The 15,638-nt window shown below is 35.5% G+C and overlaps 3 protein-coding genes across 4 annotated transcripts; 1 reads left to right on the top strand and 2 right to left on the bottom strand.

Moving 5' to 3' along the window:
* The first annotated feature begins 75 nt into the window (after positions 1-75).
* Positions 76-3,935, top strand: LOC126701472 (anaphase-promoting complex subunit 8-like). The gene is made up of 4 exons (XM_050399588.1): positions 76-390; positions 839-1,145; positions 2,090-3,340; positions 3,453-3,935. Exons 1-4 carry the CDS (start codon positions 305-307, stop codon positions 3,540-3,542), a joined length of 1,734 nt encoding a protein of 577 aa, XP_050255545.1. The 5' UTR covers positions 76-304; the 3' UTR covers positions 3,543-3,935.
* Positions 3,936-5,275: 1,340 nt separating this feature from the next.
* LOC126701473 (uncharacterized) lies at positions 5,276-8,072 on the bottom strand. The gene is made up of 3 exons (XM_050399589.1): positions 7,910-8,072; positions 7,627-7,715; positions 5,276-5,740 (listed from the first exon to the last, which is right to left on the bottom strand). The coding sequence occupies exons 1-3, from the start codon at positions 7,934-7,936 to the stop codon at positions 5,587-5,589; spliced, it is 270 nt and encodes an 89-aa protein (XP_050255546.1). The 5' UTR covers positions 7,937-8,072; the 3' UTR covers positions 5,276-5,586.
* Positions 8,073-9,750: 1,678 nt separating this feature from the next.
* On the bottom strand, positions 9,751-15,216 carry LOC126702481 (uncharacterized). Of its 2 annotated transcripts, XR_007647761.1 has the most exons (7): positions 14,490-15,216; positions 14,137-14,188; positions 12,325-12,414; positions 11,073-11,137; positions 10,777-10,926; positions 10,589-10,692; positions 9,751-10,060 (listed from the first exon to the last, which is right to left on the bottom strand). XR_007647761.1 is itself a non-coding variant. In XM_050401182.1 (6 exons), the coding sequence occupies exons 1-6, from the start codon at positions 15,045-15,047 to the stop codon at positions 10,642-10,644; spliced, it is 966 nt and encodes a 321-aa protein (XP_050257139.1). In that variant the 5' UTR covers positions 15,048-15,214; the 3' UTR covers positions 10,215-10,641. The 2 variants fall into 2 exon arrangements, 1 of the variants encoding a protein (XP_050257139.1); XM_050401182.1 differs by lacking the exon at positions 9,751-10,060 and having other exon boundaries at positions 10,215-10,692; positions 14,490-15,214.
* Between the last annotated feature and the right edge of the window lie 422 nt (positions 15,217-15,638).

The raw sequence follows: 15,638 nt of genomic DNA, 5'->3' as shown, positions 1-15,638 counted from the left end.
TGCATGCTAAACAAATGAATATAAACCAATCTTTTCTCGACTAAGCCCAACTAGTTCATAGACAATTTTGGTTCATTTTTCATTTACCACGGTACTCTATAGGCCTGGCCCAGCTCTAAAGAGTGAACAGTTGAAGACCTCGGCCACTATACTTTCAAAAACCCTGGGCGCGGACCGAGCAGTGAATTTCGACCACCACACACGGCGCGCACTTTAGAGGCAAACACTGTTTGATTTTTGGGATTTGTTTTGAATGAACAAGAGCGCAAGCAATTAAGCTTTGAACAGAGAGAGAGAGAGAGAGATGAATTCAAAAGAGAGTTGTAGAAGTGAGCTCCGCATTGCGATTCGTCAGCTCAGTGATCGTTGCCTCTACACTGCTTCCAAATGGTACTCATTTCTAACTCCAAAACCCTATAAAACTCTAAACCCCCAATTTTTGATAAGTGCTTTTGTTGCTTCTGAAATCACTTACTTAATTTTCATATTAATCAATGTTCTTTTGTTTGAATTCCTGTGTTTATTTATCTAATTAGTGTTAAAGTTACTGTCTTTATGCTCCATTTGGTAACTAAGCAACTTGATTAATAGGAAAACAAATAGTCATAATTGTAAAACTCTATCCAGAATCTCTAACTTAACTAACCCAAGTGCATATTTTTCTTTTCCCTTGTCAAAATTGATGTAAAAACCTTGTTTTTTCAAATGGGAAAGTGAAAAGTATATTGCTAGTTTGCTACCCCATTTGTTTTTTCCTTGTTTTGATCATCAAATATTTGTTTGATTTTATTTGCAATGGATTTTGATTTGTTGGGTCTATGGTAAATTGGTAATGCAGGGCAGCAGAACAGTTGATGGGTATTGAGCAAGACCCGGCAAATTTCACGCCTTCAAACACCAGATTCCAGTGGGGAAGCTCAAGCATTCGCAGGAGATTCCGCACGAATGAGATCACTTCAACACCCATTGCTGGTGTGTCGTACGTGTCTACTCCTGTGATGGAGGAGGACGATGCTGTGGATGGTGACTTTTACCTCCTGGCTAAGTCTTACTTTGACTGCCGAGAGTACAGGAGGGCTGCTCATGTGCTACGGGACCAAACTGGGAAGAAATCTGTGTTCTTGCGTTGTTATGCTCTTTATCTGGTTTGTTGCATACTCTTCTAGCTGTATAATTTATATTGTTCCTTCTGTTTTAGATTGGATATTATATGATGGTGGGTTTTGATACATTAGGAATGAGACTTGTTTTCTGTATTGTGTTCTTTGTTGATTGTAGGAAATAAATCAATAAGAGATTCAATTTGGTAGGATTTAGGCAAAACACTAGCTGGTTCAGGATGATAGTCTTTAGAATTCTTATTTTGAAGCCTTTTCTAAATCTTCCCTTTTTTATTTGGGTGGAAGCATGTAAAGTTGTTGTCAATGGAGTTGAATCATTAATACCCAAGGTTAGTGGTTGGTGACTTGGTGCTACAAAAAGTGTCAACTATGCAATAATTGGACTTAATACCCAGAACCAAAAAGAAGCATGGTATAATGAGGTTTTGTTTAGATGAGAAATGGTGGCCAGACATGAGACTTGCTTCAATGTTTGATTTAGGTATGAAATTTCACTAATAAATAACTGAAAGCACATGCATACCTAAGGTGATAAAATTAACCCTTTTTCAGGTTTGAATTTTGGGCTAAGTGCCTCCAGTTTTGCAATGGCTGCAACAAAGACTGAATATACTTATGCATAGCTTTGATCACTAGCAGAAAGTCATGAAGAGTGCATAATTTCTCATGCCAACCCAAATTGCAAGAAAATTAAAGAATCTCATGGTATTTGTGAGATAGTAGGGGGTTGCATAGTTCTTTATTTTCCTACTTCAATAAATTTTTGATCTGTTATGAATGGCGTTAAGAGCTACTTCTGTTTATTTTTATGTTAGCATGTTAATATTAAATGGTAATAATAACTAGAATTAACTCTAACAAATGGCGTGATACCTGTTGATTTTCAAGGATATATGGTCTATTCGATCTTTGTTTTTTCTCAGAAGTTTTATATGTATAAATACTCTTATTCTCATTGTTTCATGAAGGCTGGGGAAAAGCGGAAAGAAGAAGAGGTGATAGAACTTGAGGGACCCTTAGGTAAGAGTGATTCTGTGAACCGCGAACTGGTCTCTTTGGAGCGTGAGTTATCAACACTTCGCAAGAATGGCTCAATTGATCCATTTGGATTGTACTTGTATGGTCTTGTTCTCAAAGAGAAAGGCAGCGAGACTGTTGCTCGTACAGTTCTTGTTGAGTCTGTGAATAGCTACCCTTGGAACTGGAATGCATGGTCAGAGCTGCAGTCTTTGTGTACTACAATTGACATCTTGAACAGCCTCAATCTCAACAACCATTGGATGAAGGACTTCTTTCTTGCCAGTGCTTACCTAGAAATTAGGATGCACAGCGAATCTTTAGTAAAATACGAATATCTACAGGGAACTTTTGGTTATAGTAATTACATCCAGGCTCAAATTGCAAAAGCCCAGTACAGTTTGAGGGAATTTCAACAAGTTGAAACAATATTTGAAGAACTTCTAAGAAATGATCCTTACCGAGTCGAAGACATGGATATGTATTCCAATGTGCTCTATGCAAATGAGTGTTCTTCTGCCCTGAGTTACCTTGCCCATAGGGTATTTATGACTGATAAATACAGGCCTGAATCTTGTTGCATTATTGGCAATTACTATAGTTTAAAGGGGCAGCATGAGAAGTCAGTTATGTATTTTAGGAGGGCACTCAAATTGAACAAAAATTATTTGTCTGCTTGGACACTTATGGGTCATGAGTATATTGAGATGAAAAATACGCCAGCTGCTGTTGATGCCTATCGACGGGCTATAGATATAAATCCATGTGATTATCGAGCATGGTATGGACTAGGACAAGCTTATGAGATGATGGGCATGCCATTCTATGCCCTACATTACTTCCGAAAATCCGTATTCTTGCAGCCAAATGATTCTCGGTTGTGGATCTCAATGGCTCATTGTTATGAAACTGATCAACTTCGCATGCTTGAGGAGGCAATTAAGTGTTACAGAAGGGCAGCAAATTGTAATGACAGGGAAGCAATTGCCCTGCACCAACTAGCAAAGTTGCAATATGAACTCGGGCGTCCTGAAGAGGCAGCATTTTACTACAAGAAGGATTTGGAGAGGATGGAAGCTGAAGAGAGGGAAGGACCAAATATGGTAGAAGCTTTGCTTTATCTTGCTACGTACTATAAAACCCAGAAGAGATTTGACGAGGCAGAGGTGTATTGTACCCGTCTTCTGGATTTTACTGGCCCCGTGAGTTCTTTGTATTTTTCCCCGCTTCTGTCAATGTTTTACATAAAAACCCATATTACTAATTTTTTGAATATGAATCACTGATTTTGCACTTTTTTGCCCATGATTGCAGGAGAAGGAAACAGCAAAGAGTTTACTTCGAGGAATGAGAACAACACAATCTGGTTTCCCTTCGATGGATGTTGAGCACTTCTCTCCCTAAATTTTTTGTTTCCAAATAGATTTACATGTATATGCCTCTACTCCCAGTTTATGAATTATGGAAATCGATGACTGATAAAAATCTTGGGATGAGATCAGAATGCAAACATATCTTGAACGCTGCTGAACAAATTGATGTATTTTCAATTGTAATCTAATTAATTATTTTCATAGTGGGATAGATGCTACCCCAATGGAATGTTTCAGTCTGAATGTGGTGCTGCAGTTATATAGGAAACAAGTTTGAAGTTTGGAAAGTATTTCTTCCTTATTTGGAGTTGCTGTGCACTAGAACTTGATTGTTGACTAGAAGTCCAATGTAATTCTTCTGAAGTTTAATCTGTTGTGATCGTTTATTAATGTCATATAATAAGTACGAATGCTGTTCTTGTTTTGTGTTCTCCATTTCATGAGACATTTTGCAGCTATAAATTATAATGAATCTCTTAATCTCATAACTTCAAGTCTTTTGCTTGCTTACTGTCTTCTTCTTCTTTAAGGTGGGTGGGCAGGTTCAGGGGATAAGATGTTGCTTTGGAAGTCAGGATCCAAATGATGATAAACTTCGTATACAGTCAGTTGCATGGGGTTTGAAATTGTCATGAGCCTATCCGGACAGTAATTTTGAGAACAGGCTGGACCACTTATGATAGCTATAATGGTGTCCAAAGAAGCTCTGTTCTTCAGGTGTGCTGTTTGTGTAGCATTCTTTTTCCTCATGATTCTTCAGAGGCACGTGTTTGATACCATCTGCGAAGTGCAAGAGAGAGGGATGACATGGGGACTATCTATGGTAGGTATTTCTCATGCAGAGAACTGTGAGAGGAATTTCATGCACTTGTAAGACACCCAAGCTTGATACCCAAAATGTTTATGGTTATCTTCAGAAGGGACTAGTCAATAACTTCTTTTATTTAATTTGTGCTTTTTTTTGGGGCAAGTCAGATTTTATTACCAAAACACAATGTACAACATGTAGCAAAGGCAGCTACATACAAATAGAGCAGACCATCACGTCTTTGAAAACACTACCCAAATTCAAACACTATACAACACGAGCCAGCCAGGTTACATAACATCAGCCTAAGAACAGACTCAAGAGTTAAAATTGGAAAGAGGAATACCCCATCTGCATCACAACTCTGTTGAAAACAGAGTTCTTAAAACCCCCTTTAAACTCAGGTTGTAGGCATTTGCATTTCTATTGGATAATGTCGAGGACAACTACAATCCCCTCCCGACTCGGAGTCGGATTAATTACAGGTCATCCCCTACATTACCCTTTCAGACTGCAGAGAAGTTACCTGTCCACACCCATCAGTGATCAATTAGAATTTTGAACCTTCTTCACCCTGGTCCTAGAATCACTCCCTCTTTAAACCTCCACCAAAAATAGTTGCAGGCAAAAGCATGCATTTTAACCACGAATTCAAACAGGAGTGACCTTTTATCCATTTCAACCTTTTGGGCACAAAAAACAGTTGACATGGGGTATTTTTGGGGGTCTTGCGTTCATTGAACTTCCCCAACATTAGAAAGAGCAGTAGTTATCCTCACAGACAAATTTATGATAATTTAAGAGAATAAATTCCCAAATTAATAATGAATGGTCTCATAATCTCATTAGTGGTTGAATTTGTCCCATAATAGATAGCCATCCATGATGGCTAACACCTTATTTTATATTGGTTAGCAGTTTTTTCCCACATCTATGGGCATCTAGAGACTCTTAAGTTGAGAAAGTCCAGCTTCAAGAGCAATAATAAATTAAGTTGGCGGGACGAAATCCAGCTCAATGTCCCAAAATGGGACTAAGACATTTGAATGAAATACACGTCTGCCTATTCAATTTAAAACAGGTAAGGAACCACAGGAAATTTTCCTTCCAAGTGGATGCAGTTAATCTATCTCATATATAAAATTCAAGTTTTATTCACCCATAAGTTCAATGACATCCACTAGATGCAAATTTAACACAGTTTTCAATCGCAAATAACCATCATACTAGGGTTCATATCTCCACTTAGTTCTCTTTATTCAAGAGCTTAGCTTCGATTTGGGTCTGTGAAGAAGTTGTTGATGGATGGCATAATTTCTGGGGACTTGTTGCGGACAAATTTTCTTACGAAATGCTCAGCGTACTTCTCCCCCTCAGAAAAGTTGTCCAGCACTCCAGCAGCCCTCTTCTCCTTGTTCACCCTGATAAAGAAGAAGGCAAAACTATATATCACCTTGTGATTTTCCTTAAGCATGCTACATCGCAACATCATATAATCATATTATTAGTAGGTAATCATGAGTGAGTGACTCCCAAGGAGAGGACAAACGAAAGATTCTAACTAATGACCCCCTACAAAACATGGTCCTCAGCCAATTGTGCTACCCCTTTTGGGTTCTCCCATTCCTCCCAAAAGTCTCAATTATTATTTACCACTACACACTAGCTTCTCACAAGAAAAACCAATGCTTGTGAAATACCAATTTTTTCCCTAGTTTGACAAAAAGATACTAAAATAAATGGGCAAAACTTAGGTACAGTTTCTTAAGTGTCGTACATTAAATTTTCCAATTAAATTCAAACACAAGGTAACATTGACCAATGAAATATAAACATTAATTTTTTCAAAGACAATTAAATTAAATTTGAGAAGCAAATGTACTGCACCTAAATAAATTGTACCCAAGTGTTGCCCTATTTTTTTTTTTTTTTAATATTTATTGATAAGTTATGAATGCTAGTATATATATTTGATTAGAACTCCTTGGTGTCCACGTTTTAATACCTTCAAAATAACATTACTGCCTAATTGAAAATGATTTAATAATAAAACAAATTAAGCACACAGATAAATTTATAGATTTAAAATCACCCATCAAATTATACTCCCACTAACAACCCCACACATAAAAAGGCCACATTCTCATTATAAATGATTGCATAAAAGAAAGTTAAAAATATAGAGTGAAAAATTCAAATTCCACAAAATTAAGACATGTTCTAAATTTAAAATTTAAGAAAAATACACAAAAACCCCGTGGTTTCCTTTAAAAACTTTAAAAGTCTCGAGTGTAACACTAAACTCTCATTTGTATTACTCAATATGTAAACCAATAAACATTTATAAAAACAAATAATAAGTTGTTCAGGTAATGATATGTATCCATATTAGAGAATGTTTTGTGTTAGTGTGTTGCACACTTGCACTCGAAACCCCCAAGAAGTTAAGCGTTAACAGTTTAAGCATAAAACAATACCACAAGACATTAAGTGTTACACTCATAACCTCAAGGGCTTCCCTTTTATCTTTTATCTTTTTTTTTTTCATAGGGAAACCTTACAGATTTTTTTGCCCCAAAAAAAAGTTAGAAATTCTAAATTTTCAACTATAGTTACATGTAACACTAAACTCTCAGTTGTATTATTTTGTGCGTAAACCTTTATAAAAACAAATAGTGAGCGACATGTGTCCATAATATTTTCATATAAAACAACATCATAGAATTTTTTTTTTTGTTAGTGTTACACTCAAAACCACCCAAGAGATAAGTGTTACACAATTGAACGGTTTAAACATAAAACAATACCACAAGTGTAACACTCATAACCTTAAGTGCTTTCCTTTTTTCTGTAAAGAAACCTTATAGGTTTTTTTTCCCCAATAAAAAGTTAGTAATTCTAAATTTTCAACTATTGTTACATCTTGTGGGTTCCAATTACTTGTATAGTTCCTGCCTAGTGATTGGTATAGGCAGGAATTGAATCATCAGGGACGTCCGCCGTAGGTTGAAACTCTCTATAAAAAAATATTTAAAAATAGTAAAAAGTATATTTTTAATAAAAAAAATCTCTCGTTTTTCCACTTCATTTATAAACTCTCAACCTAAAAAATAAAATAAGATAATCCCTTTATTTTCCCTTTTTTTTTCCATTTCATTTTCTTAATAACTCCCAAACATAGACATAGAGTTAATATAATCCATAATAACAAATTAAATGAAATATAAATAAATAAATAAAGATTAACCAATTTCAATTTTTTTTTTTTTTTAATTCTGAATATATACACATAATCATATATATATACCTGACTTCAGGGTTGATGCAGATATTGCGGACAAGCTGGAACCCGCAGATCCCTATTGCAGCTCCTACGGCCGCAAACAGCGGATAAACCTACGCTTACCATAAAAACAAAAAACACACAGTACTAAATATTTGGGAGTGAGATAGATCTAAAACTCTATCTAATTATAGAAAGAAAAGACATAAACAGAAAATCAAATCAAAGATTGATAGATAGATAGATATTTTTTAGTCAATACTACTATAAAAGTGTTGTGGAACAACAACTGTGGATCTGAGCGTACCTCGGGCCTCAGCCATCGATTCGCCATTTCAACAACGCAGGGACTTAAGAGTTTGAAAGTTTGTGAGGAAAGAGAGTGAGAAAATTGAAATGGCGAGACTATTTATATTTGATGAGTAAAGATTGTTAGAAACGTGAGTTTTTTATATATTAAAAAAAATATTATTAATTAGTATATGCTTCTTTTTTTCTTCTTTTTTGGTGGAGAATGGTGTAATCTGATTGGCTGGAATGGGAAAGAGAGAGAGGAAGAAAGTAAACACAGCACATTGTTTTGTGTGGTGTAGTAAGCCAATCATCATTCGACACGTCAGGACATGTGGTTCTCGAGGCTAAAATATTGCCTAACTTATTTTTATATAGAAAGATATAAATAATGTAAATATTGCCAGCCACTTGATCAAGTGGATGTGAAAATTTATGCCGTGCACTCGCACCATTGAGCGTACCTTTGGATTGGGCGGTTTACCTAATTCGAGCGTCTGCCTTTTTTTAGTAAGTCTTATTAGTACTGTTTAAAGACCCACAAAAATTAGCAAAATATATATTTTCACGTAAATTTGGATTTTATAGTATTATTCATACATTTAAAAATTATTTTATTATAATATTTTCAGTAAATAAGTGGTATCTAAACACACATTGAGAGTGTGCATTTGGAACAACTGAAAATTTCAGCTTATATGTAATTTTAACTTATTTTTGCTACTATTTATGGGTTTCACTGCATTTTTTGGTATTACTTATGAATCGCACTATATTTTTCAACATTTTTTAGTATTACTCATGAATTGCACTATATTTTTCAACTAATTTTTACCTTTATTTACAGTAATTTCAGTAAAAAAATTTCAGTTTCAGCTAAATAAACTGTTCCAAACAGACACTGAGTATATGATAGAAAAATATGTAAATTTTATACTGTGTATACACATTTTTTTTCTTAAAAATGAGTAATAGTATAAATTTACAATTTTGCTATAGTACATTGATACTATTTATTTTGAATTTTGTTTATTATTATTTTTTTACAAGGATGAAGGAAGTAAATGAATGGTAGTTGATGTGTGTAAAAAAGATAAATAATCTTTAAAAGTCAAGAAAATTTGATATTTTAATGAAATGTAGTGTAAAATAAATAATTTGATTTGAGTTCTTTTGAAAAGTAAATGTAAAATATAAAAGAAAGTTTTTATGCTAAGACATACAAGAATTTTTGCCTATGTTGATGCAAATTCTTAGTTCTATTACTACTTTTTTTTTGGGGTGAATTTCATTAACATACCCTCAAATTTAGGCTAGTGCCAACCATGTCCAAGATATTTCATAACTAACTAATTTGGTCCCTAAACCTAACTAGACCCGCTAGCCATTTTTCTCAACTTTCTTAAGGACCAAGTTTGATTTAAAGACCAAATTAGTAAGTTTTAAAATGTCTTAGACATAATTAGTATTAGAATAGACCTAAGCATTAGACTAAATCTCAAGCAATATTAAACCTTAGGATATGGTAATGGAATATACCTTCTTTTTTTAAGAGGTCCATTGCTATTAGCCTAGCGCCCACTGGTATGTGCAATAGGAGAACATAGTATTTGTTAGTGGCATGCGTAATAGGAGAACATAGTATTTGACTATTTGTTAACGCCTGTCGTTGATAATTACTAGTAGACTAAATAATTTAGGCTACTGCTGTAAAAGCATACAAGTGACTGATGAACAACCATAAAAGAAAGGGTCAATGGTGTTTTTTTTTTCCCACCCTGTCATGATAATTTGATACTTGAAGAATGAAGGATTTAAATTTTGAATAACTCTATTGGAACATCAAGAAATGCCAACTAGTAGAGCAACAATCAACAGTGTTAAAAAGAGAAATAGTTAATTAAACATGTTGCAAATGTATAAGATCAAAACAAACATTTTACTTTACATATACTTGAAAATTGCTTGACTAACACCTACCCACATTCACAATTTTTTTTTCCACTATAAATTTATGTAAAACTGACGTTATCTATGAATTCAAGAGAAAATGATGTCAATGACAAAGACACGATGCGAATTTGTGTGTCTGCAATTGGTGTCAACCACACAGCACGATGGCTTCAGGTATCATGGCCATTACTTATGCTTTGCTTAGTTTACAACTCTGTAAAAAAGGAGTTCACTGCCCATCAACCTTACCATATGAGTTTATCATTTGGATTCACATGCATCTTGCAGTAGTCACTTGCAACAAATTTCAGTCACAAAAGAATCAATGGATCAACTAATGGTCGTTCTGATTTTGAGAGGAAATGGTATGGGAGTAACAGAATATAGCACAATTATTTGCCAATTGTCTCCGGAAAGGTTTGTCAAGCAGCATGGGCGGAGTGGGGGCAAAAAAAAACGAGCAGTATGTAGCGATGATCACAATTCAAACAAAATATGCAAAAAAGCTCCTACTTCTCACAAATTTGTTACAAAGAAACATGGACTTTTCCTCTTTCATACCCCCAAAATTTGGATGATATCAGAATCTTTTCACCATCAAGCTTAACTGTACAACGCCAACAAGTAGCAACAATAACATACTCGGTCATGCACAGATTCATTCAGAGGCATAGGTTTCTTCCAATTAACTTCAACATACATGCATGGCATACGCCTCTCGCATGATTGATGAAATACTTACATGAGACTCTTTTGGTTAGTCGCTGATGCTGCCGATCAGCTTGTTGATCTATCCTACACTTTACGAGCACGGTCACGCCAAGATCCTTGTTGCTTTGCTAGTACCTAAAACCATGGTAATGATAACATAAATCATGAACAAGCAATCCCAAACTACCTCTCTCCCCAAAAGCAGGTGAAATTACTTACTTTATCACTTAAGAGGCTTGTAACAGGGCCATTTTCCTCTTTGTTGTCCTCCATTTCAGGCTCACTCTCTGTACTAATGGAAGGCAGAATTGATGATGCTCCAAACATGGCCTCATCATGAGCAGCTTTAATTTGTTCCTCTCTTCTTGTCTTAAAAATCACAATAGCTAAATTACAATTGGAAACAAGAAACTCTCTCTCACATCATGAGAACCAAATTGTCACAACTAACATGCATGATTATCAAATGGAAACTATCATGAGTAACAGATAGCAGAAAAGATGGGCCATAATACCTCCACTGCAGAAAAGCGAAAGCTCTGGCCAATGTGCTTGACTAATGCTTTATCATCTTCTGCAGCTGCAGACATGGTAAACAATTTTTTTTTCTACCATCAGTTCTTTGCTTATCTCATGCACAGTTCATAAGAGATTATCATGGCATAATGTTGTCTTTCAATTTACGGGATACCCCAAACACCTGAGATGTCTCTACATTGAATCTATCCCCTCAATCAATTGTTGGGCTCATATTATGACCTTGTAATTTAAATCCAACATATGGCACAAAGAGGGAGAAATTCTGTGAGCAGAATATTGCACCAGTCAGATGATAATAAGTTAGATCAATCGGAACATTGCAGCAGACAAACTATTTGGGGTAAAAAAAGGAGGTATTTCTTGGGGAAGGCAGGACACAGGGAGAGAAGGTAAAGGGGCAAAGACCTATGGTTTGTAGAGGACCTATAATTCTGTTTTGCAATAAAGTCCATTTATAGAATGAAAGTGTCACTTCCAAATCTGTGGAGCTAGCCCTATCTCTAAGTGAATAATAGAGCAAAACAAAATGATCATTTAACTTGCTTCTCAAAAGTGGCAATAAGATAGCCAAAATAGCAAATTCCTTAAGAGTGAGCCCTATTTTCCTGCAATGAATGAATTTACAGAAGAACAGAGTACCCCAACCTTGCCCTTATTTTTCCTTTCTGTTTTTCAATATAACCACAAAAACAGTAGCTGCCAGTGCCACTAGGCTCTGAGCTTAGATTTCTTACTAAATTTGGAAAAAAATTAGTCATACTTGTTAGAACTTTGTGCATTTTCAATGATATCTTTTACGCCAGAAAAGTCCTTAATAATGTCTCAATATTACAAGAGAGTAAAATTTACAGTAATTAAAATTAAGCTGCATGTGAATTGCACCTCAATCACACAAGCAGAACTAACACTGAACTGCATGTGATGCACAATATAAAATGGAATCTCTGTTGACATTTGGAAATCCATAGATTATGTTGCAAGGAGACACCCAAGCTAACATCTTTCAATATTGGATCAGACAAAAAGTATAGGAATGCAGGAGAAAACTAGCAACCAGTAACAGGTGGCAGCTTAATGACTCCATAGATGGGATAAGAGCAATATTGTATAATCAAAGTTTAATGGCAATGATATGCAAATAATAAACCAAGAGACATGTATGGCCAACATTATCTATATTCTATAGTACAAATTCAAAAGTCATTGTTATGGGTATAGATTGTTGACCTTCAATCTCCTCGTCATCAAGTGGAGCATCTTTGTTGAATTCAAACCGTTCCCAACCTGAGCCCATGCCCTTTGTTTCATCCTTTTCAGCTGCATATAAAAGTGACATTTTAATAATACTATAATAGGAATGAAAGATGGTTAACTAGCAACCACACAAAGAATTTTAACTACAATTTTCTGTTTTGTACAGGTCCCCCTCGCTCTGAGAGAAAGAGAAAGGAGCTCTATAGGGAGGTGGCTTCCATGTTAATAGGAATGAAAGATGTTTAACTAGCAACCATACACAGAAGTTTAACTACTATTCTTTTCTGTCTTTTACAGGTCCCCCTCACCCAGAGGGAAGCATTATGATATGGTCCAGTAGTAGCCTCAAAAGTTTACCTTTAATTTTTTTAATTTAATTTAAATGCTGTTGTTTATAAAATCTAGTTATTTTGAAACAAAAGAAGACATTTCCTTTAAAGGTTGTCCTTTTGGTTTCATAGCTATAATTAGAAATAAGAACATGGGCAATCTGTTCATACTGCTTCAAAGTTAAATTAATTTTAAAAAAACATCATAGATAATTACCAAGTGATAAGGACCAAACCCTTTAAAAAACAATAAGCCGATAACTCAATATGTATGAGTTCATCATACTTTAAAGTTAAGATTCATCAATTCTATTGACAGATTGTCAGAACTTCATCTGGGTTTGAACCCTATTAAGAGTAAAATCTTCCATGTGGACTTACAAAAACTTCATTTTCAAATAAAACTTCAGCCCCCACAAGGTCTTCCTTAAATAAAGCATGCATTGTCACTTCACAACCAACAAAGCAAAAGGATCACAAGGAAGAGCAATAACATCATGTGCAAAAGTTGAAGAAGCACACCACTCAGTACTCTTCCACAGACGTGGCCACTAAGAAAGAGTAGGTTTGACAATCAAGAACAACTAAAGTACTAAAATCCCATTTTATTCTCAAATTGAAGTCCTGTCACAATGCTTTAATAGTTTCCCTTATTAAATGGACAAATTAAGAGCGCACTTTGATAAACTGTTGACAAATAACTATCATGGGATATTATAAATCATTATTAGAAAATTTTATAACTACTGCAATTACATTATTCTGATTATCAAATTCCAAGAGTATTGGCAACTTCAACATCTTTCCAAATGTCTCAAATTCATAAGATACGATAATGGGGGAGATTGCAAGAATGGGTGCTTTCAACTTCAAAGAATCATGCTATCCTGTTTATTTTTGTTTATTTATTTTGGCAATAACACTGGTATAAACGCAGTTCCACACACAATTAGTAGGTCATCTTCTCATCAAACAGAATTGCTGCCTCTTAGATTATATTATTTTATCAAGTTCACTTCAACATTCTCAACGCAAGAAGAAATGACTGAGCTTAAAAAAAGACTAATGTTCACTAAAGATGGAAACTTATTAGAAGAATCTACATAGATGGCAAATTTTCTCAACTTTAACTTATGTTCAACAAAGTAGCATGTTTGTGAGCATATGCATATGACTCTATATACCACCTAACTTGCTCCAAACGTAAACTTCGACCATCAACAAGTACTTTCAAAGCCCACCAAATTCATCTGGTTTAACTCATGCGCACTAGGTTACCTCGCAAGTGAAACCCATCTATCGCAGTTCATGTACATTTTACACAAACCATAATTCTTTTACATAGATTAATAAAACAGATACCAGCATTCATTTACTAAAACAATAACCCAACACCTAAATTCTTAAGAAAGAAACAAATACAATACTAATGTAGCATCTTAGATAAGTTAGTTACCAGTTTCAGCAAGCTGAAGTTTCATCTTGGCTTTGACTCTTTCAGCTGGTGTCTGTTTACAACACAAAGAGAGAAACATATATTTTTCATCATACATCTCTATTTGTCAATGGTTCAAATTCTCTCTACAATCAATCATACAGGTTAGGCGTTTTGAGAGTCCAAAAGAGCGTTTTTAAAACCCAAAACTCTACTCATTTTAAACTTAAAAACACCGTTTTGCAACAGCTTATAGAACCACATAGACACCCATAAATAAGTATTCTACAATGCATATGAATCATAAATACAAGAAACTTGAACAAAATCAGAAATTTCAGCTAGCAAGCAAGCGTTGAATTCAGAAACATTACCATTTTGTCATAGCCTTCAATCAACTTAGAAAAATCAACTCTATCCCTATCTTTATCTTCGCTTCTACTCTTCTCCGACCTCCTCCTCTCTCGCGGCGACACGCTCCTTCTCCTCTTCCTCTCTCTGTCCCTGTCCCTGTCCCTATCCCTGTCTCTGTCTCTGTCTCTATCTCTGTGTCTCTCTCTGCTCCTACTTCGCCTCCTCGAATGCCTATCTCTATCTCTATCTCTGTCTCTGTCTCTATCTCTGTCGGTTTTCTCAGAAGCCCTAGAGTGTTTTTCTTGTTTATCTGAGGTGGGTTTCTTCTTGAGCTTGTTTTGAATGGATTCGAGCTGAGCTTGCTTTTCGAGCTCGGAGACCTTGGAGGGGCTGGAGGCTCTGACGAAGGAGCTGAGGAAAGAGGAAGCAGAAGGCAAAGCCGAGCCTCTCGACGGCGGAGCTTTGGACTCTGAGGCAGAAGAGGAGGAGGAAAAGCCGAGGCCTTGTTTGAACCTGGCGGCGCCTTGGCCTTTGCGACTCAGCTCGTCGTAGTACGCCGCGGCTTTGTCTTCCTCCATTTTCTTCTGCTGCTATTTTTTTCTCTCTGTAAAATGGTTTAAACTTTGTCGAAACGACGTCGCAGCTGTGCTGTGGAAACTGTATGTAATGAGGAAACTAAAAAGGGCCAACCCTGTATTCTAAAGCCCAGTTAGGAAGCCCTTGAAAGTGTATGATTTCCTTATGGGCCCCTTCTTCTTGGTCCTAGCTGAAGGCTAAAGAAACTTGGGAGACTTGTAGATTTTCTTGTGAGCCAGTAGGTCTTGCATGTCTTCGATTGGTTGTTTAGTGGGGGGACTGCCTAAGTTTCGCATGATAAAGACTTCACCAAAGTTGTCCACTTTATTGTAAGTCTCCCTATGGCATGTGCGTTTCATATTAGTTTATTTAGTTTTTTGTTGTTTGTTTTTTTTTTTTTTTGTTAAAGGCGTGCTAAAATATACAGAAAAAAAAGAATAAGGTTTTAAAAAATTGTGCACAAAAGCTAAAAACTAACAAAAAAAAAAAAAAAAAAAAAACGTGGGACACAAATAGACACGAGTGACGCAAACCTTTAGGGTTTCAATTGACACCAAACATATAGATATGAGAGGATGTCCACTTCATTTGTT

Source organism: Quercus robur, chromosome 10 (genome assembly GCF_932294415.1).
Source record: "Quercus robur chromosome 10, dhQueRobu3.1, whole genome shotgun sequence".
Taxonomy (NCBI): Eukaryota; Viridiplantae; Streptophyta; class Magnoliopsida; order Fagales; family Fagaceae; genus Quercus; species Quercus robur.
The sequence above is the reverse complement of the archived record's forward strand: the minus strand, read 5'-3'. Positions and strand labels throughout refer to the sequence as shown.